We start from the raw sequence: 23,630 nt of genomic DNA, 5'->3' as shown, positions 1-23,630 counted from the left end.
GTTGACTTATAACCTCAACTACTCATATCCACCTTCTTTGGTTCAAATCATGCACTATAAGATTAGATATAATCTAGCCCAATGACTTTCCTAGAGACATGAGCCTAGCTACATTGCTTTCCCAGATTAATCAGTCTAGCCTCACAATGTTAGGAACAAAATTGAAATGATGAAGAAAAGAAAGAATTTTACTAAATATAAGAAAAGAACAGAAAATAGAAGAGAATATTTCATATCCTTCTTCCCCTATTTATATCTAATAAAACCCTCTAATTAACTAACTCATTAATAGTCCAAATATCCTTCTCATTGTATCCTAAATCCTAACACACAACTTTACCACAAGTATCACTAAACCCTAAATCCTAAACCCCAAACCCTAAACACACAACTTTAATCCATGCATTGAAGGCTTCAAATATTGCAAGTCACTTGTGCAATTAGATGGGACATTTTTAACTAGCAAATACCATGGTACTTTGTTAACTCCCATAGGACAAGATTGTAGTAGGAACAATTTTTCACTTGCTTTTGCAATTGTTGAGAGCGAGACTAGAGAAGCTTGGATGTGGTTCTTGCATTATTTGCGAAGATGTGTTACTCCGCGACCAAATTTATGTATTATATCAGACAGGGGAACCAGTTTGCTAGCAGCTTTACAATTCGAACGCGCTGGTTGGGATGAACCAGATGTTTCGTCTGTGTATTGCATTTGTCACATTGCATCAAATTTCAACAAACAGTTTAAAAATGTTAACTTAAAAAAACAAGTAATCAATATGGGTATGTTTCTTCCTATTTCATGCATCATATTCTTGCTTTATTACATGTTCACTAAGAGTATGTTTGGATGGAGAAATTTAATAGGGTAATTCAATTTTTTAAAGGATTTTAATTACTTTTCAATTAAATAAGATGTTTGGATAAAAATTTGAAAAGAAATTGAAATTTGAGTATTTTGATCAAGGATTTTAGTTAACTTAAATATTAGCATTTCAAATCCTTCATTTTATGAAAGAATTTGAAATTCTTTTGTGCTGTATGACACTTTCTCTGAATTACGCGTGGGTGGGGAACTCCGAAAAACAGTGCCTTGAGGTTTGCGCTTATCCCTTCGCCGTCCCCGGGTACATGGGTAGCGGCGGCCCCGGCCACCTCATACCGTCGAACGGAGACATCGGGGTGGACGACATGGTGAGTGTGATCGGGCACGAGCTGGCGGAGCTCTCGTCGAACTCGCTCGTGAACACGTAGTACGCCGATGAGGACCCCACCGCGCCCACCGAGATCGAAGATTTGTACAAGGGCTTGTACGGAATGGGTGGTGGCGGTGGCTATATTGGTTCCGTTATGAAAGATGGCGAAGGGAGAACGTTTAATCTTAGCGGTAGGAATGGACGGAAGTTTCTGGTGCAGTGGATTTGGAGCCCTATTTTGAAGGCCTGTGCTGGTCCCAATGCTTTGGATTAAGTTCCTTCATACTTTTTTTTTCTTTTTACCCTATGTATCATACCTAATGATGTTGTATCATTTTACTTTTTTTTTATTTCTCTACTTGACGAAATTCATTTTTATTTATTACTCGATCCTTTTCGCAGTAAATTCTGATTTTCAAAATTTTATTAAAATTTTTTTTAGAATTTAAAAAATTATATTATTTAGTTGAAAAAATAATCTCCTGAATGACACTTCCTCTATTGAAAAAAATAATTATTTTATTAAAAAATTGTTTTATTCAAATATAAAATTTAAAAAGTGAAGAAATTTAATTTCTTTATCCAAACACAAAATTTTAAAAATGAAGAAATTTAATTTCTTATCCAAACATAAAATTTTAGAAATGAAGGAATTTAAATTGAAGCATTTGAAATTCTCAGAATTTAAAATTCTTTAAAATTTTAAATTTCCTCATCCAAACACACTCTTAGTGAATTTGACATCATACTTTAGCTTAAAACCTTAAGATTTAAGTTTATGCGCCTTTTACTCAATTATATGGTACTCAACTTTTTCACTTCTACTCGATGTGGGACTTCACCTCACACTTGTACTCTAACAAAAACTCCCTAAATAACACACTAATACGTCTTGAATTCTTGGTCACTTGACTAATTATTCAGTAACAAGGTAACTTAATTACTAACGAATTTTCAACAATGTTTATTTGAGGCAAAAAGGGAACATTTGATAGGTCGGGCTCCCTTACTCCACCTCTAATACGATATCGGCATCTCTGATTAATGCCATTCCGATCTTCCATGATATGAACTTGAAGAACTTAAGCATAGAACACTTTGCAGGAACAAGTTCCATAAACATGGAGTCAACATGTTTAAACCTCAACTAAATTCTGAAATACTGGAAAGTCATCAAGAATACAAGGGTCCATCTGTTCCCTAAAGTCAGCGAAAGACAAAAATTCAACTAACAAAGAAAAATCCTTGTTGATAGAACAAAGGAATATGGAGATCAAAGCCGCCTTCGAACTTCAAGTTGACAAGTGTGGTGCATGTGAACAAGAACTTGAGCTTCAGGAGGCGTTTATGGCATATGCCTAAGGAGTTATTCACATGCAGAGACCCATTCTTCCAAATAACGTGAGCAACAATCATAGCTAGTGCATTAGAGACGGAACCTTGTCATCGTGAGATTCCATTATTGCTTTGGAGCACTCCATGTCAAGAGATGGAATTATTGTTGCAATATAATTCAAGGCTCTAAATGTCCACGTATTAAGCTAGGAATAAGTCAGCATTTGTTAGTTGAACTGTAGGAAGATTTGGTCTAGTCTGTTGCTAGTTTTTAGCTATTTTTTAGGTGAACATGTGCGTCAGTTTGAGTCAGTTTTATGCCACTTCCTTAGGTGATGTTAGTCGTGGAAAGTGGAGTCAGTTTATCAAGTTAGTTGAGTCTATTTAAGCATTGTTATGTACTGAAGTTTAATAGAGAGAAGAACGTTGATTTCCTCATTGATTTGTCTCTTAAAATTGCTATGTTATTCCTCTAATTGTAACATTTGGTATCGGAGCTTGAAAGCAATTCCTGGGTTGATTTTGAGTGTTTTCATGTGAGAAATTAAACACAAAGGTGGTCACTATGCAGAACAACAATGGGAATGGAAACTCACTAAATCAGTTGCCTATCTTCAAAGGTATTAATTTTCATTTTTGGAGTCTAAAAATGAAAACTCTCTTCAAGTTACAAGAGTTGTGGAGCAGTGTTGAGAGTGGGTTTGAAGACGATGGAATTGAGAGTGTTGAGAGTAGGTTTGAAGACGATGGAATTGAGGAGCCAGACCAAGCCTTAAGGGAGAAAAGAAAGAAAGATGCAAAAGCACTCTTCATCATCCAACAAGCTCTTGATGATGAGGTGTTTCCACGCATTGCAGCAGCTTCTACAGCAAAAGAAGCATGGCATATTCTCAACCAAGAATATGTCAGAGACAAGAAAGTGGTCAATGTAAGATTACAATCTCTTATAAGAGAATTTGAGTCATTCCAGATGAAGGAAAAGGAGAACATGCAAGAATGTTTGTCAAGGATATCTAGCACAGTTCAACAAATAAGAACCTTGGGTGAAGAGATCAAGGAAAGCCAGGTTATGAGTAAGGTGCTAAGAAGCCTCACAAAGAAATATGATCATGTGGTGGTAGCAATTGAGGAATCAAAGGATATGGAAACATATACCTTTGATGAATTGAAAGGCTCTCTTCATTCACATGAAGAAAGAATATGCAAAGGTGATGACAAGAAATAAGAGAAGGCTTTTCAGGCAAAAGGAGAGTCTTCAAACAAGAAGAGAGCAAAGCAAAGTTCAAGCAGAGGCAGAGGTAGAGGCTCCAGAGGGAGAGGTCGTGGAAGAGGGCAGAGTAATGAGGAAAAGGATCAATCTTCTCAAAATTACCAGGGATCATTCAAATGCTACTACTGCAAGAAGCCTGGACACAAAGAGGCTAGTTGCTGGAAGAAAGAGGAGGATGAACAGAAAGGACGTGATCAAAAATCCAACTTTGTGGAGCAAGAAGAAAAATTGTTCTTGGCACAACATACATCAAACAATGATGCTGAAGGTGGAGTGTGGTATGTAGACAGTGGGTGCTCAAACCACATTTCAAGTGCCAAGCCAATATTCAGGACCTTGGATGAAACAGCAAAGACCAAAGTGAGACTAGGAGATGGAAAGCAGCTTGAAGTAGAAAGGAAGAGGCACGATTGCAATCACAACCGAGCAAGGCAACACCAAGCTCTTATGTGATGTGCAGTATGTGCCAAGGTTGGCTCACAACTTGCTAAGTGTCGGCCAACTTGTCAACTCTGGCTATTCTGTGCTATTTGAAAATGGAGCTTGCTTGATCCAAGACAGGAGCTCTAAAGAGACAGTAGTGAAGATTGCCATGGGAAAGAACAAGATGTTTCCTCTAGATTTGTCAAGCCATGTAATCCAAGTCTTGATAGTCAAAGGGGATGATAATGCTAAGCTTTGGCATCTAAGATATGGCCATTTGAATATGCAAGGGCTGAAATTGCTACACTCCAAAGATACGGTGCAGGGGCTGCCTAAAACTGGAGAGCTTGAGTTGTGTGAAGGTTGCATTTATGGGAAGCAATCAAGAGGATCATTTCCAACAGGCAAAGCATGGAGAGCAAGTGAGTGCCTTGAACTTCTTCATGCAGACTTATGTGGCCCAATGAAAATAGTCTCACTCGATGGAAGTAAGTATTTCTTGCTCATCACAGATGATTACAGTAGAATGAGCTGGGTTTATTTTCTTAAAGCTAAGTCTGAAGCATTTGAAAGCTTTAAGATTTTCAAGGCTATGGTTGAAAAACAGTCTGGCTTGTATGTTAGAGCTTTGAGAATAGACAGAGGTGGTGAATTCTTGTCAAATGAATTCATTACTTTTTGTGAGGAGCAAGGGATAAGAAGAGAATTGACTGCTCCATATACTCTAGAGCAAAATGGAGTGGCCGAGAGCAAAAATAGAACTGTGGTTGAGATGGCAAAGAGTATGCTCAAAGCTAGAGGTGTGCCAAACAGATTCAGGTGTGAAGCTGTAGCAACTGCAGTGTACATTCTCAATGTTTCTCCTACCAAAGTTGTCATAAACATGACACCACTTGAAGCTTGGAGAAGAAAGAAACCGTTTGTAAGTCATTTGAGAATTTTTGGTTGTACAGCATATGCATTAGTTGATTTAAGGACTAAGCTGGATGATAAATCTGTCAAATGTGTATTTATTGGCTATGCTACTCAGTCAAAGGCATACAGACTATATAACCCACTAACTGGCAAGATAATTGTCAATAGAAATGTTGTATTTGATGAAGATGCAGGCTGGGTTTGGGAGGAATGTGAAATCAGTAAAAGTGTTCAGCAGAAATCAGTTAGTTTTGATGGTTCAGATGAGGTCTCAAATGTGCCAGAAAATGATCACACTCCAAGCCCTCCTTTAACACCATCAAGCCAGGGATCATTAACTCCTTTAAGCCAGGGATCATCTAGCTCATCAAGTGATTCTGCTCCAAGGAGATACAGATCTTTGGCAGACTTGTATGAAAATTGTGACTTTGCATTGATGGCAGCAGATCCAACATGCTTTGAGGAAGCTGAAAAAGAAGTGGAGTGGCAAAATGCAATGAAAGAGCAGATCAAGTCCATTGAGAAGAATACGACGTGGCAATTGCTAAATCTTCCTGAAGGGAAGAATGTCATTGGACTGAAATGGGTGTTCAGAACAAAGTTCAACACATATGGGAGCATCCAAAATCACAAAGCTAGGCTGGTGGCTAAGGGGTATGCACAACAAAAAGGAATTGATTTTGAGGAAACATTTTCACCAGTAGCAAGATTTGAGACAGTGAGAGTGGTGCTAGCATTGGCTGCTCAATGGAAGTTGAAGGTGTTTCAGTTGGATGTCAAATCAGCATTCTTCAATGGAGACTTGCAAGAAGAGGTGTTTGTTGAGCAACCACTAGGGTTTGTCAAAGCTGGTGAAGAAGGCAAGGTATACAAGCTGCAAAAGGCATTGTATAGGCTGAAACAGGCTCCACGAGCCTGGTATAGCAAGATTGATTCATTCTTCCTTCAAAATGAATTTGAGAGAAGTGAAAATGAACCAACTCTCTATGTGAAGAAAGGTACAAATTGATTTATAGTTGTCTGCCTTTATGTAGATGACATAATCTATTTTAGCTCATCTCAAAAGTTGCTAGAAGAGTTCAAAGCTGCCATGATGAATCAGTTTGAGATGACTGACCTTGGATTACTTTAGTACTTTCTCGGTTTAGAAGTGAAGCAAGGAGAAGATAGAATCTTTCTCTGTCAAAGAAAATATGCAGAGGATTTTCTTAAGAAGTTTCATATGGAGAAATGTGAAGCAATGAGAACTCCCATGAACACAAATGAGAAGCTGCAACGTGATGATGGCACTGAGAAGGCAGATGAGAAGCTTTTCAGAAGCTTAGTTGGTGGCTTGAATTACCTTACACATATGAGGCCTGATATAGCTCATAGTGTGAGTGTAGTTTCGAGATATATGCACTCTCCAACTAAGTAACACTTAGGTGCAGCAAGGAGGGTTCTTAAGTATGTTGTAGGTTCAATCAAACTTGGAATACTTTATGAAAGTGTGGATAATTTCAAGTTGGTTGGCTATAGTGACAGTGACAGGGCAGGGTGCTTAGATGATAGAAAGGGTACATCAGGTTCTGTATTTAGTCTTGCCTCGGGAGCCATCACTTGGAGCTCCAAGAAGCAAGACACAGTTGCTTTATCATCATCTGAAGCTGAATATGTAGTTGTTGGTGCAGTAGCAAGGCAAGCAATCTGATTGAGGAAATTGCTAAAGGATTTGTGCTGTGAGCAAGAAGGTGCAATTGAATTGTGGTGCAATAACAGGTCTGCTATAGCCATGACAAAGAATCCAGCGTTCCATGCAAGAACCAAGCATATTGAAGTTCAGCATCACTTCATAAGGCAGCTAGTGGCAGAAGAGAAGTTAGTGCTAAAATTCTGTGGCACGAATGAACAGAATGCAGATCTGTTTACAAAAGCTTTAGCACAAGCGAAACATCAGTTCTTTTTGGAGAAAATAGGAATGCACGAGCTTGAATTAAGAGGAGGTGTTGCAATATAATTCAAGGCTCTAAATGTCCACGTATTAAGCTAGGAATAAATCAGCATTTGTTAGCTGAACTGTAGGAAGATTTGGTCAAGTCTGTTGCTAGTTTTTAGCTATTTTTTAGGTGAACATGTGCGTCAGTTTGAGTCAGTTTTATGCCAGTTCCTTAGGTGATGTTAGTCGTGGAAAGTGGAGTCAGTTTATCAAGTTAGTTAAGTCTATTTAAGCATTGTTATGTACTAAAGTTTAATAGAGAGAAGAACGTTGATTTCCTTATTGATTTGTCTCTCAAAATTGTTATCTTATTCCTCTAATTATAACAATTATGTGCCACAGAAATCTCCATCTTTTACACAACAAGGACCTAGCTATGGCATGAATGCACAATGATGAAGAATCAGTCAAGTAAAGAGAATCTATCTCAATTGATTGAACGGAATGTGCGACCTAACACTAAAAAAGACCAAAAAATCGGTATTGAAGATAAAGTTCAAGGAGCAAAAAGTAATATATCTCTCTAGGTTGGGCCGAAAAACACTTGGTGAGCAATATAATTTAAATTAATTTCAGTACGAATGACCATGAATGCACAATGGTAACCATTGATGTATCCTAACAAATTAAAAAATATGATTCGTTATTTTATGTAAGATCATATTTGATTTTGAAATTAAAGATACATCTGTATATACTACAAGATTTTATTTTAACTATTCAACATTCATATTCATGTCATTATTACATTATTAGGGGATAGGATCCATTTACATGAAATATAAAAATAATGTTTTATATTAAATCTCACTCACTCAATTTAAATGACCAGCTTAAATTTATACACTTGAAAAATATAAAAATTTAAGTAGCAAATCACGTGGGATGATTTTGTTATTTTTAATTAAATTAATTAATCAAAATCATTAATGATAATACTAAATAATATTTTTCATGATATTCGTCAATTTTATTTACATCAAAGAGATTCTAAATATTTACCATTTCTTTACAATCTTTTTTTTTTCATTTTAAAAACAAAAAGTTTGAAATTGAGATTAGTTTATTATTGAAATTGAAATTCAAGATTGATTCAAGTCTTTCTGGGCAACTCTAAGGTAACCTTCATCTAAGACAATATATCCATATAAGATGATATGACATAGTGTAACATCCCAATTTTTATAATCTAGATTAAAAAGGATTGTTATTTATAAATAAATAGAGTTTTAGAAAAATGATGAGATTTTAAAAATAAATAAATAAGGAGATATAATTATTAATTGAAATAATGATTTGAGAGAAAATAAAAAGGGTATTTCATTTATTTGTTTGATAGGAAATAAAATAGAGTTTGTTTTTTAAAATAAATAAATAAATAAATAATTATAGAGCAAATAATAGGCTGAATACCCTAGGTATAAATAGTTATGTTAAGTCAGATGCCTCTTTTTGGCCTCATTTTCGTTTTTCCCCTTCTCCTCCCAAAAAACTCTTTCTTTTTCCCGCAGCCCACCAAACCTGTCTCAGAAAAATGACGATCTCAGAGTTGTTTACCGTTGGATCATCGTGAAATTTGAGTACCACATTCGCAACCCAATTTCTAAAATTCTCACCGTTGAGAATTTTAAAATCTTATCTGATATTAGAGGAAAACCCTTCGCATTGTAGCATTTTAATTTCCCGCAGAAATCCAAAAATGTCTCGGTAAAACTACGATCCCGGTTTCGTTAACCGTTGGATTTTAATGAAATATGGATATGTTGTTCGAAATTCAATTTCGCACACTTCCACCATTGGGATGTTCGAGATAATATTAGTGGAGGGAGAAAAAGGAATCGCATAAAGACAGTACAAGTGGAGGTTTCAATCTCTTCTTCGTCTCTCTGATGTTTGGGAATTCTATCGAAGCAGTCGGAGGAATAACTGAAGGAATATCAGGGAATCGCTAGAGATGTTACTATCGCTGGCTGAAGACACGTGAGTCCACTCAGAGGTAAGGGATAAGTTTATCGCAATTGGGGGTTAGAATGAACATGTGTAAGGATCATTAGAGAACTAAATTTGGATTTATTTTTGGATGTTTATTGAATTATAACTTTTCCTTTATGATTATAAATACAATATTATTGTGTTCTATGTACCAATTGATGTCCTGATGAGAATTGATTGATAAACTTGAGTGCTCTTGATGTCTTTGTGTTTAACCCATGATTTTGATACAATTGTGAGAAACTATTTCAGAGGTTTTACACCCCATGTTGTAATAAAATCTTTTGTATAAATTGTTATGTTTAGGTTATGAAATGATGATTCAAACTGTGCGTATGTGATAAATGGAACATGTGACGGATGATGAAATACATGTGTATTGAGATGAGATGTATGTATTGAGTTGTGAACTATGAACTGTGCAATCACACAATTGTAAGACCCTTTAAGGGCGACGAGTATTGTGATGCGATCCACTATGGGAACCCGACGAGTTAAAATAATTTTGAAAACAATTGAGTAAATGTGTGTATTGCATAGTTCATAAGTAAAGTGTATATGATCCATGAGGTGTGATAACATGCTATTTTGATATTATACCATTGTGATTGAGATCGAGTGTATGTGATAAATTGTGTATGTATGTGATTGAGATATTGTGTGCATTGAGTATGAACTATGAATTATATAATCACACGACTATAAGTCCCTTTAAGGGCGACGAGTTAATGTTAAGTCCCTTTAAGGGCGACGAGTTAATGTTAGGTCCCTTTAAGGGCGACGAGTTAATGTTAAGTCCCTTTTAGGGCAATGAGTTAAAACTATTTTGAGAACAATTGAGGAGTCGTATGTTTTGTACAGTTCATAGATAGAGTCTGTGTGCTAAAATGTTTTCTGGGTTGGACCTGAATCAGGAGGGAGAGGCCTTGACGGACTCTTCGGAGTGTAGGCCTTGGGGGTCACACGGTTTGAGTGCTCCTTTAAGCCTATGTTGATCCCATATTGTTGGAGCATTCTCGCAAAACACTGACCCTGACTGGTCTCCCTATGATATTACCTAGTGAGAGTGACTTGACTTACTATTGTGTGGTTTGTCTTGTCATGCACTCCTAGGTGCCCGACGAGGTTTTTCACTGACATGAATGATACCACATTGCATATAGGCTTGAGTCTTAGCATGACTGTTGCATATGCTTGCTAATTGTTTATTATGAAATTGATGTGTTATTATGTCTTGATCGGAGTGTGTGATTCCTGTGTATTGTGATTGATGATTGAAAGGTGTGATTGATGGATGAAAAGTGTGATTGATGAAGGACAAAGTGATGAAATAATGTGAGATATGCTAAGTAAATTGTATTTGGCTACTATATGTTGTGTTGTTTCTCTCTAGTAGTTAGAAATGTGATAACTCACTCCCGGTTTGCTATTTGTGTTTGGATCCTGTGATGATCTTGAACTTTGTGTTCGGGGGAGCAGATGAATAGGTGGATGACTATGAAGAACCTCATGCTAGAGGACACAGGAACACCACGCTCTAATAAGATGTGACATTAGGATATGAGTTCTATATTAATTGTATGAAACTTAGATGACCTTCTTTGAGCCGAGATGACTTTATTATTTATTTGGACAAGTTTGAATATGATGTAGAAGGAAGTGAATGTGAGTCTTTTATCCATTTGAAAGGCTTGTATTTAAAAATATTTTAAAAATACTTTTAATTAATATTTGAATTTTTATTCCTTTATTAATATATATGTGAGGGGTAGAGGGTGTCACACATAGTATTAAGTAGTGCATTTAATATTTTGTGTTTGAAATTCTCTCTTGTAGGGAACATTCTCTTAGGATAAATAAAGATAAAGTCCACAATGAGTCTGAAAGTGTTAATCTTCAACAAAAGGCCCGTCCAGTTAGTGCAGACATGTTATAATGGAAGAAGTGACTTCCCTGTTGAAGTCTAAGACATGCTAACCCATCAGCATGAACTCTCAGTGAAGAATGGACGTGCATTCCAACACCCTCAAGACTTCAAATGAAGAAAAGACTAAAGAATTCATCCATTGAGAATAACAAATACTTAAAAATGAATACCTTATAGAAGAAGCCTTGAAGATACAAGATACGAATGGACTTGGCTTGGCAGGACAAAGAATACGAAGACTGGATTAAGTCAAATTTGGATAGGGTTTGGTCTTTGTAAGAGCCAGAAATGGTAGTGAAAAATACTTGACTTTTGACAAGTTAGTGAAAACTTGATGGGTAGACCAATATAACTTTCTTTGTGTTATTATTTGCTATTTTTTTGTGTTAACCGGCAAAGAGTTCAAAAAAAATTTAGATCTTATCACTATTTTTTATCAGTTAAAAAAAATCCTTGTCTTACAAAACCTTTCTTAAAATCTCTTATTAGTTAAATCTACATCAAATGATAATTGTGTTTTTAGTCTAAGAAAAAGTTTAAAAATTCTAAAAACATCGTTCAACCACCCTTGTTGTATTATTTGCTTCTACAGCAGAAGTCTTCAGCACCTAACAATGCTTAAAGGGTATAAAAGTTCTCATGTGTCTTTTTCATTTATCTCATGATTTAGACTAATTTGCCCCTCTCGTCTTTGATTAGGTTGAGTTTTTTTCTAATCTCTTGGAGATAAATTCTTATCTCTTTTAATTATCTTTACCTTTTTTAACTAAATTATCTTTATTTTTATACTGATTTAAATTCCTTTATTTGTTGCCTAATCTAAATTCATTTATTTCTTATCTAATTTAGTCTTATAATATATTCACCATATTGATCATTCCTTGAAACATACTAAAAGAGAGAATTATTATTGAATTTTAATTATTTTGATTTTGATTTATTAAGTTTCCAATTACTATATTTAAATATATTTAGTTTAATGTTATTGAAGTCATTTGATATATATTTATGATATAAATAAAATTTCAGTTTTATGATAAATAAATATAATAATAAAATATCCATATTGGATTTGACCTGTACAATGCACAAACTAAAATATAAGTTATAATTAATTTAAAAAATAATAATTACAGCAAAGCTACTGCTTAGATAATTACTAAAAATGTTTGAATTAAAAAAATATTATCACAATTATTACTACTTATGTGGAATTAGTTCACTAAAAATAGTTGGCAAACGTTAATCGACCTTTTGGTTCTTAACTAAAATTTGGAGTTTGATCTTCTGCTTGAGAGTGGATTCGCAACTAGAGATATTACTTTATTCCCTGGAACAAGCAGATCCAATAGAAGAAAAAAAAATTATTCATAAGAATTAAAGACCGACATAAGAGATTTATGATAATTCATGTAGCTTATTCAAAAAGTCCAACTCTCTTAGAGGAGATTAATTGAAATGCCAAATAGAAGTGGTACACCTAAAAAAGTGGTGTTGGATGCTGCAAGGGTCACCTTCTAGCATTGTCCTTCAACACACAAAACGCGTTGCATGATACATGCATCTTGGCCTAGAAAAGCAACTGAACTGCAATGTCACGTAAATTCAGAGTTTGGGCAAACGCCACATGACTTGAAACCAAAACAACTACGGATTCCTAAAACAAGAACAATAACAATTGTATAACGGCATCCAGTACAACAAAGCCAATGGGGATATTAGGTAGAGAAGAATCAAACTTCTTTCTTTTTTATCAAAACACTTCCCTTTTATTGGATTTTATTATAGGAAAATATATTAATAAAGAGCACAAGCAGTGCCGTAGTTGGCTTTTTTACAAAGAGGGGACTTTTTTAAAAAAATTACCAAATGGGAGTACATTTTGAAAAATTATCCGGTCAAGGGTAAGTTTTTTAAATGCACCCTCATTTACTAATTTTGAAAAAAAAAATCCCTCTTGATAAAAAAAAAAAAAAAGAGCCGCCATAGTACATCAAACGACAGAGAATAGGTTCACTTCAAAAAAAAAATAGGCCCTTCCCTTTTACAGGTGATAATTTGTTTTCAACAAAATATGATAATAAAGGTTTGAACTCTTGAGCAGTGATTCCCAAGCCATGGTGATTTTTGGAGAAATAATTGAACAGACAAAAGAATAAATTTTACTACTATTTTAGTGATGATTTATTTTTTGGTGAATAAAAAGAAATCCATTTTAGTGATGATGCACATGGTTCTAAGCATTAAGCAACCACAAAATTACGGCTTTAGTATTAGTTTTTGAAGTTCTAGCAAAAATAGTAGCAATGCAATTGTTGTTACAATGCAAACACAATTTAAAACCATGATGACACCTATCTTTCATGCACATTGATGTCACAGTGCATGTTGCTCGATGTCTCAGGTTGTTAAGCAGGGCCATGGTTATCCCTTATACCAACTAGAGTTGGAAATTACAAGGTCAAACGCTTTTTATGTCCTATAAATATGTTTCAGTTAATTGTGATGGATATTATGACGAAACATCAAAAAATTGGTGTAATGCAACTGCTATTTTGCATCAAAAATTTCCGACATTCAGTAAATGTGTTATTTGGTGTAATATCCCAGTGTGGATGGATATTGTGATGTAATGCAACTGCTATATTTGGTGTTTTCGTCCTCCATGTGTAGCATGTTTACTGCATGCCAGAATTTTTTGTTACATGTTAGTATATATGGAAATTTTCATGCTATTTCTTCCAATGATGGAAGCAAGTTTTTCTTCAGAGCAACCTAGTTGACTGTCTATTTCAAGAGACATTAGAGACCAAACCAATGACAATCAGCTAAGTTGCCTACAAGGATCAAGTAAGACTAATAGAGTCCAAAGAGACTATAAAAAAACAATTTTTCAAAGGATAAAACTTTGATGTAATTCCTAGATGCTAAAGGTGTTGCTCTCCAATTAGAATTGAAGTTACACCTCAATAATTTGCATAGATCTTTAATGCAAACCTTTATCATGTAAATTATCAAAGTGAAACTCTAATTTTGATTGGAGAAGGGAAAGAAAAAAAACAAAAAAAAAAAAAAAACACTGCATACTGCTATTAAACTACTTATTAGCATATTAATAGATCATTTCCAATTGATCTGGATCAAGTAATGACTCTGAGATTCCGTCAAGCTGTGGCTAAATCCATTTCATTAGGAATTGATGACCTTTTAACAATAAAATTATCAATAGGGTGAAAAGAAAAACAATGGATTGTTGGGGACAGGATGTGAGGCATGAAGAGAAAATGTAAATTGGAAAAGTGCAGGGTAACCCCCACAATTCTCAGACACAAACAACACTTCCTATTATGTCAATGCATTTCAGGAGACAACAATTCAATGACAAAAATCACACTAGACTATATCATAATCTGTGCCCCTAAACCACAAAACATCTAACTCATCAATGTCAATCTCTTTCAAATAGGATTATAAAATACACAAGTCTATATTTAACCAAGAACACGAAATCTTCAAATTAAAATTCCTCACAGCTACAAAAATATGAGTACAACCCTAAAGTCAATCACTGGTAGATAGGAGGCCTTTTATCGAATTTCCAAGAGTCAGCTAGCTTCTACTCTGCTGTTGGTACTTCCCATGCTGTAGTTACTACTACAGGAAAATTAGATGAGTGACCATGAATCCGAATTATATACTCAGTACTGGCATATACTAAATAAATTGTCACCCGCGCATTAAATCAATGTCAATATGCGAATTGCGCATATCCAACGATCGCGATGCAGGCCAAGGACTTAGAGATGAGGTTGGAGTAAGATTTTGATTCGGAGAAATGCTATTCACTGCGACTGGATTATGAACTGTCTGATGATCAGTCTCTAAAGCAACTTCTGCACCTTCTGAACCTTCTTTTTTCTTGATCTTCGTCTTTGATGCGCCCCATGAAAAGCTCCCTAGTATCACCTGCGGTAATAAAGCATCCAAATTTAATAAGTTGATGATTTTTTTTTTGGTACATGACAAATATGATCTTCAACATATAATATCAAGGCTGCAATAAAAATGCATTTACCTGAACTGGACTTGCAGCAATAAGAACTCCACCAACTCCTCCACCGACGACACGACCATCAGGACTTGCAAGTGAAACGCTTAATCCACCAGTCCGATTGCGGGAGCCACCACTATCAGCAACCAAGTAAGAGCCTGATAGGCACACTATCTCAAAACGCCCCTATTAAGGCCAAAGTCTATCAATATTTTACATAACCCAAAAATAAATAACCGTGCTAAGAAGGATAGGAAAAGGAAACAAAAGAAAGCATACTGATTCTATAGTGCTAGTATCAGTGTTTTCTTTTTTTTTTTTCCTTTTCAGCAGAATACTATATGAAATTGCATTAAAGTAACATGGCCAGTGTAGTCATAAATGTAAGTAGATACCAGATACATACATAAGAATGCATTTATGAATAATATTTGTGCTGTAAACTCCTATAGTCTTGATGTCTGACATTTTGAAAACAGCCATGTACATGCTCTGGAGATATAAAAGTAAAACAAGCTTAAAGCAACCACAACAGAGTCTTAATTTCCATAAACAGTGTTAGTTCTTAAGCTAAGCCATTCCCCAGAAATAACAAAAGAATCTTGGTAATTAGTCAATCATAGTATCTTCATAAAGGCTTGTCATTTGATTAAGAACATGTGTTGGGCAAGAAGAAATGAGGGTATCAAACAAGTGTAACTGTTTATGAACTACAAGTCTATTTGAACATAAATGTTTGTACACACATAACACATGAAAGTTACAAACCTCATATGTGACAGTGCCACCTGATGTTGAAGGCTGACGAAGTGTCACAGTAGAGACAGCACCATTAGCTGACAAAATACATATAGCTCTAGGCCCCTGCTGAGAAAATGACATGATCTTTGTTGCAATGTCCTACAGAGAAGAAAAGGGCACAGTTTTTGAAAGAGTATTTCTTAAATACTTATACAACTGGCAGAAAATATGGAAAATATTTAAGAGGTTCACCACTTAATGTCTTAGAATTAGTAAAAGAAACATCAAAGAGTTATTAGAGCATATTATGCCAAAAATAAAATCAATTTTAGGCCAAGTATCATATCACATACTTTGATGGTTATATTTTTAAAAGAAAAGCACTTAAATAAAATAATAAAGGCTTAATTGCATTTTCTGCCCCTTAAGTTTCACCATGTCACGAATTTTGCCCGCACGTAAAAACATTGCCACAATTAAGACATTTTGCGGCTGTTTTTCCTTTAAACTGCCAAAATTAAGACAATTTTGTGACAGTTTTATAATTAATTGTGACAATTTTCTGCGTGAAAGCAACTTTCACGATGTTTTGTAAACTGGATGGCAAAATTTGCGAAAACAAAATTTTTTAGAGGAAAACTCACGACATTGTGAAACTTTGAGCGCAAAAGGTGCAATTAAGCCAATAATAAATGACAGACAAAAGATGAAGTTCACAATTGCATGCATTGCAACATTACTATCATAGGCATAAATATTGTCATAATACTTGGTTTGGGCTTTACTAAGTTAACTTTTTACTCTAAAAGACAAAATAGTATATATACAATATCAACATCTATTTAGAAACTAATAACATCAGTTTCCTTTCTTAATGAGGACATTAAAACTGGTAATTTTATGATTAAGTCACGATGCCAAAGCAATGTAGTACTTTCTTTCTCAGCCCAAAGATATGACACTTTGTCAGCCAGAACAAACCAACTGATGTTTTATCTAGACCTTCATTCAAAATAAGAGAACAGAAATACTGAGTTTCTCTCTTAGTTTTAGTTGATGTGTTTTCACCAATTGCAAAAATGACATCTAGTAAAATTTTGTTTCCTATTTACAAACTTTTGTGAAGGAAGTGAGCAAAAAAAAATGTTTTCATCATTTCCTGAAGTTCGAAAACAGGAAACAAAATGAAAACATGGTAGCATTTTTTTTAATTAATACTGAAAATAAAAGCAAAAAACAAAACGAACCAAAATGTTCATAAGTTAGACTTTTCAACATATACGGAAACAAATAGAAAATTTGATACAAATTCTTAAAAATACGAGACATACTTCTCCAACTGCAATGGTGATGATATGAGGAGTGAAACCCATTCCAGCCGAACCAGACATCAATTCACCTGGCAATAACCACTCAAAACAATAAGCAATATATAATTAAACCAAATTATTATAATCAATCCCCTAGGATGAACCAGCCATTGCAGACAGAACCAAGCTAGTCCTTATAAGAAACTTAGTTAATTTCTTTGCCCTGTATACTAGGTAGATTATGTAGATATGAAGGTCAAAAAAATAATAGTTGAATTTGAACTCACTTCAGGTCAGCTATGTTGTAACTTCGTTAAAAAAAATTACCATGAGAAACTGCTATCTAACATGTAAATTTGCACCCTCCCAATTTTTTCCAATTACAAGTCCAAAACTTTATTTTCTATCAATGTTGTCTCTGATGCTTGACTCATTACATGTTGCAGTGCACAATTCAGTATTGGTTGCATAATAATTAATACTGTAATAGCCAATTGATACTTTTTCTACAATTACATCTGCATATTAAATCCTTAGAAAATGATAATCAGTCAATATTAGAAATTATTACAATTATTATGACCAGGATCAATAATTATTAATTAATGGATCAGGCAATTTTTGTTTACTGCGTGAATCAGGCAATTGTTGATTCCTGATTTCTAAGAAAGTTTATATTTATATTCGTTTAAAAATAAATACCATTCCGGGTTGAATTAAGAAAGTCATTAAATATCATTGATTTTAGGGGAAGCCATGAGTCAGGTTTTGGAAAAAAAATTTGCTCAAAACCAATGAATCAAGGCTGGGTCAGTTTTTTCAAAATTTTATTCTCAACACAAAGTGAACCAAACCAATTGGGTTGGGTCATCAAGTAACAAATATTTGAATTTTTTAATATCCATCAATAACTAAAAAAATAAAATCATAAGGATATTTAAAAAAGGACAGAGGGTGAGATGCAATGAGTTTGGAATTTATCAACCTAAGACCCAATGTGTATCATTCGGGTTAGGCAAAAGGTTAGGATTGAGTGGACTCACGGTACAACCTAGACTCAAGCCCACCCCTAATTAATTTAAAGAAAATATATTTATATTTTGACTAAAAATTCCTTTCACCCCATAATGCTCTATCTCTCTCTCCATTAAATTTAGTATAGTTTTTTTTTATCGGCCAATTTTAATGGTTAGTTTTTGTTAGCAGGGGGGTCGAACCCACAACATTATCCTCTCCCCTCCCTTTTCCTTCTTTCTTGACCATCCAACCAATATTATATCTCCTATTAAATTTAGTATAGGTAGCAAAAGACAAATAAAAATTAAAAAAAAATAGTATTGATTTCATAGTTTTGTAAAGTAACTAACAATTTGAAATAAACTAAAACAATTCAACATTATTCAACAATCAATTTCTGGTCCAAAATCTACTAAATTTTGTATATTGTTTCCAAAACAAGTATTTTAAAAACCTAAAAAACAGGAACAAAGGGGAGATATTTTCTCATGCTCTTCTTTTGTTTTCCTTAGGTGCTGTGTTTAAGTGCTCAGCAGACAAACTTTTAGAAAACAAAAAATGTATGTACTAAGGAGACAAAAACTGCCTGTTCTTCATACATTTCAATAAAAACATACTCCCTCCGTTCCAAAAATGTATGTTTAAGGTTAGAGCACACCCATTAAGAAATATTAATTGATAAAGTTTTAGATTAAAATACCCATATTTAATCATGTTGGAATCACCATTAACAGTAAACATTTGGATAGTGGAGAGTATAGATACAATGTTAAGTGGACATTCTCATTGATGAGTGGTTAGCTATTGGTGTCTGTCTTGGATAACAAAAAATATTCGATGCACTAATAATTGTAAACAAGGGTATAGTTGGAAAAAAATGTGAATTTAGTCTTGGATTTGTAAAACATCTATAGTTTTGGAACAAAACTAAAATGCTAAGACATCTATAGTAGGTATTGTCAAAAACATAGCTTCTATATTTGGATATGGTCAAAAAAGTTGACCCATTGAAATTAATGTACAGGCATAAATTCATTCATTCAACGAATATTGCCTAAAAAAAGGGAATGCTTGAATATCAACATGCTAGCTGCAATGTTTTGATAATAAACGTTGTGTCAATATTAAATTTAAAAAAAAAAACGAGTAATCTAAAGACTGAAACAATCAAATGTTTTAATACTCAGTAGTTTCATAGCAAAATCGATAATAATTTGTACTAGTACAAATAAAGCCAAAAAACTAAAAACTATCTGTGCAACCCAATAAAAATATAATAATTTATATCCAATTATATTGGAATATAAAAGTCAATGTTAATTCTGTAAAAAAAAAAAAAAAAAAAAGAAGCCATTGTTAAAAAAAGAAATAAAAAACCTCTCAAAAAATTGAAATTATGCAATTTTGAATGCTACTGGGAAATGCTAGTGTTACTACACATTAGCAATAATATTTTAATTTAAAAGTAGTGTTAATATTAAAATAAAACAAGTGATGTAACAACAGAAACAATCAGCCGTTCAACACTAGAGTGTTTCAACACCTTAGCTGCAATATTTTAATAATAAAAGTTATTTTAATCTTTAAAAGTAAACAAACATTCAAACAATTTCAAAGCAAAATCCAAAATAATTTGCAATAATACAGTAATCTCAATAAACCAAAACTTTTGAGGGCTCAACCACTCTCTCACAATCTACATATCTTGTAACCAGAAATTTTTCTATGCTAAGAAATTAACCATTTATCCCAAATTATATTGGAATACCAAAGGCATTGTTAATTCAGTTCATTTAGATGTTAGAATGGAAAGAAAAAAAAACACACTTGGATAAGGATTTACAAAGCCAGCAACATCTCAACTAAACTTCAAATTATTACTTTAGCTTCACCAAACACACAACAAAAACAATAGCTGAGATAGAGATTTACCAAGAGAAGCCAACTGCTGTTTCTTCCCAGACCCAGGTGGGCGGCCTCTGCCCCGTTTCTGGCCTTGTGCCAAGGCTCCAGGATGACTAGCCGGTGTCGGAGTCAACGCCAACGACACAGCTCCGTCGGAGCCGTATTTTCTAGGCCTTCCTCTCTTCCTTTTGACAGTTTCCCCAGGCAGAGTCCCAGAAGGAGCACTCACATTGACACATGGAGCTGAAATTCCCGAAGACTCTAAGGGTAATGTGGATCCAATGGTACCACCACCCCCAATGCTTGATTGACATGGTAGATTAGGGTTAGACAATGGTCCAATATTAGGTGAATTGTGCAGTACAGGTTGGTTTCCAGCACCAGGTATTCCTCTCTGCATATAGTAAGATGCAGAGCCAGGTAATGTCATTTGGTCCCCTCGATCCATGCATTTACTTCTTCAAGTTCCTTCACAAACTTTGACACACCCCAAAAATATTCGATACCACCTAGTTCTGTTCCCATTTGTAGTCCATGATGACAAATTTTGTGGGAAAAGAAAAATGCACACACAAATCAGAAAACCATGATATAATTTATCATTGTGACAAGTTTGTCGAGAAGTGCTTAAATTATAGTATTAGCAACAACAACATGTCCTTCAAATCAGAGCCATAGGCTTTCCACAGATGAAGGTTTCTATTGAAATATACATATGAAGCAAGAGAAAGGGACCCTAGACTCAATTAAAGGTAAAAAAAAAAACATGTTGAAGACAACCAAAAAGTAGAAAGATAGATCAATTAAAAGAATGGAAAGCCTAGCTAAAAGGTTGTTCACACAAACAAGAAAAACATTCTAGTATACCAAATTAAAGAGAAGACAAAAAGAGAAGCTAGTTTACATTCAGCTTTCCAAACTTATATGGAAACAACAAAAAAGGCTTCACATTGAAGATAAAGACCAGGTGAACTGTAACAGGTCCACCACTCTCACCAACCCATGATAAATCCTTAAACACCAAGCAAATTCCATGGCAACCCCATAACCATAACCATGTAGTATTATATTAACCGGTTGGTTGAATGGTTAAGAAAAAAAAGATCGTGGGGATTTAATATCTTTTAATCTCTCCTGTTTGACATAAAATCTAACCATCTAATTATTAATATTTATCGATAAAAAAATATATTATATTAACCTCACTCACCATTTGATGCCTACACACCCAGAAAATCAAAAAACTTAAAAAAGTGATTCTTTTAAGCATTATTTAATAAGTAGAATCATTTACTGAACCACTTCAAGTCAAAATCATAAAATATTTTTAAACCAATTTTCAAATTGAAGAGTACAAAATGTAACAAACATGTGAACACCACAAAGAAAGTGACCACCTTTGCGAAGACTAGAACAGATTTCACACCCCAAATACAAGAAAGTGAATAATGCTATGAATGCAAGATGAATTTAACTTCAAGTCAATCATGGAGAGATAAGAGGGAAAAGTACTAACATGTGAGGAGAGAGAATCAAAACTCAAAAGGGTATGCAATGTTGTGGAGGTGGAAAAATTGGAGTGTTGTTCCCCTTATGAAGGCAGTGAGAGTTGAAAAAAGTTCAACGGTTTCATGTGGAATTAAAAGAGCGGTGGTGGGTGACAGAAGAGCAAGAGCACAGAGGAGAGAGAGTGCATTAGTAGAGTAGTAAGTAGTGTGTGAAAGTGAGAAGAACAAGAACAAAAACAACAACATTAACTTCAGAATGAGAAAAAAAAAAACAAAACATGAGTAATGAATAGTGATGTTTTTCTCTTTCTCTCTCTTGGTGTGTGTCAGCTGCACAAGTCCTTATCGGATTGCATTTTCTTTTTCTAGGGGTGAGTGATGTGAGAGTCTCACAGATCTCTCTCTCTCTCCTAGTTGATGAATGATGATGAATTATGCTTTGGAGCTATGGCTAGCTCTATGTGCCGTACTCACTGCATTTTCACAAACAAACAAAACTTGAACAGAAAAGCACTTTTCTTTTCTCTTTCGAGTTGGATTGGATAACACTGAATAATGAATATTTTGTGTTGTTTTACTTTACTACTTCCTTCTTCCGTTTCTTATTACACTTTTTAATGTATTTAAATTTCTTTCTTATTACACTTTCTCGTATTTTGATATATTTTTAAATATTTACTATTTTGAGAAATTAAAAATAGTAATTATTTTAATATTTTCTTAAATTATGGTATTTTATTATAATATTCAAGTAAATTTTATAATTATTTTCTAATTTTTACGACGACAAAAAATTTAAATGAAGTTATTTTTTTATAATAACTTGTGTAATTAGTATTTTTTTTAAATGTTAATACCTTAATTTAAAAGATAAATATTATGAGATTGAGATTTTATTTTAATAAATTAATCGAATTTTAAAGAATTAATTAAACAGTCATAACCCAACTATAGCTGATCACAAATTCACAATAATACTATGATTAAAAATAAAGAAAATAAAAAACAAATATAAATAATGATATATTTTATATATTTAATTAGAGAGAAATAAAAGAAGGAAATAAAAAATTATAGATACAAATTTTTTTTCTTCAATTCAAAGTATAATGTTTCCTTTCATACTTTTAAAATATTCTGTAATATTTAGTCAACTTTACCTATATAGTCAAAATTCAATTTTTAAATTAATTTTTTAGAAGTCTTACCCAACTATCATCTTAATTCAAAGGTACAGTATTCCTCTTGATCACTCATAGATAGTATTTTCATAAATAAAAAAAATAGAATAAAACATATAATTAAACAGATAAAAATAAAAATAATCAAAATCAAAGAATCGATAGATTTGAGTTAAATATCGTGGACCACGAGGATTATGAAGCGAGGTTGTCCACGCGCTCAGTTTGTTTGACGAATATTCCTAATTTAGGTGCTACATTGCCTCTAATTCTAAGTTATCGAAAATATCCGGGGGTTCAAAAACTAATTATTGGATTACTTGCTAAGCAGAGTTAATCAGTTAATAATTAAAGTATGTAATTAACGAGTATTGTAAGAATATTTTTAAGAATAATTCTAAATCTTCTTATTACATCGTCTTAGTAATTATTCTATTTTTCTTATAAATATTAAATGTGTTTTTATATTTTCAAAACATTAAATATATACTCACTTACTTAGTGAGTGTAAATTTGTTGATAACATACTAAATTTCTTATAAATAAAAAAATACATTAATATTTTTTTCATTTATTATTTTCTTTATAAAACATTAGAAGAATTTATAAAAGGATATAGCATTACTCTATTTTTATATAAAAAAAAAATTATTTGTGAACTTCCTTGTGTTATTCCAGAAATTAATATTTTACACCATATACATATTTTAATAAAAGGTAACTAAAATCAATTTAACACAATTTTTAGTTGTAGTGAACCATTTAATTTAAAATGTACAAGCTCTAACTTATAAGATACTTTAATTTAAACTAACAATGAATATATTTTAACTTCTTATTTCAACCTCAAATCCACATATATAGTTAAGGTTTTTGTATTGAAA

The 23,630-nt window shown here is 33.5% G+C and overlaps 1 protein-coding gene across 3 annotated transcripts; it reads right to left on the bottom strand.

Annotated features, from left to right (window-relative positions):
• Positions 1-14,300: 14,300 nt before the first annotated feature.
• Positions 14,301-21,993, bottom strand: LOC114405758 (AT-hook motif nuclear-localized protein 9-like). 3 transcript variants are annotated; one of them, XM_028368243.1, is made up of 6 exons: positions 21,574-21,993; positions 20,085-20,572; positions 17,157-17,224; positions 15,853-15,984; positions 15,109-15,270; positions 14,301-14,999 (listed from the first exon to the last, which is right to left on the bottom strand). In XM_028368243.1, the coding sequence occupies exons 2-6, from the start codon at positions 20,503-20,505 to the stop codon at positions 14,760-14,762; spliced, it is 1,023 nt and encodes a 340-aa protein (XP_028224044.1). In that variant the 5' UTR covers positions 20,506-20,572; positions 21,574-21,993; the 3' UTR covers positions 14,301-14,759. The 3 variants fall into 3 exon arrangements, with proteins under 3 accessions (XP_028224044.1, XP_028224045.1, XP_028224046.1); XM_028368244.1 differs by lacking the exon at positions 21,574-21,993 and adding an exon at positions 21,455-21,524; XM_028368245.1 differs by lacking the exon at positions 21,574-21,993 and adding an exon at positions 20,962-21,377.
• Between the last annotated feature and the right edge of the window lie 1,637 nt (positions 21,994-23,630).

Source organism: Glycine soja, chromosome 3 (assembly GCF_004193775.1).
Source record: "Glycine soja cultivar W05 chromosome 3, ASM419377v2, whole genome shotgun sequence".
NCBI lineage: Eukaryota > Viridiplantae > Streptophyta > Magnoliopsida > Fabales > Fabaceae > Glycine > Glycine soja.
This window is presented reverse-complemented; position numbering and strand designations above follow the sequence as displayed.

What these genes read in the sequence shown, in the direction of transcription:
- LOC114405758 (XM_028368243.1), bottom strand. Translation starts at nt 20,505, where the DNA reads ATGGATCGAGGGGACCAAATGACATTACCTGGCTCTGCATCTTACTAT. An exon ending in TCACCATTGCAGTTGGAGAA is followed by an intron (nt 15,985 to 17,156) that starts GTATGTCTCGTA and finishes TCTTCTCTGTAG; the next exon opens with GACATTGCAACAAAGATCAT. An exon ending in GTGGCACTGTCACATATGAG is followed by an intron (nt 15,271 to 15,852) that starts GTTTGTAACTTT and finishes TGGCCTTAATAG; the next exon opens with GGGCGTTTTGAGATAGTGTG.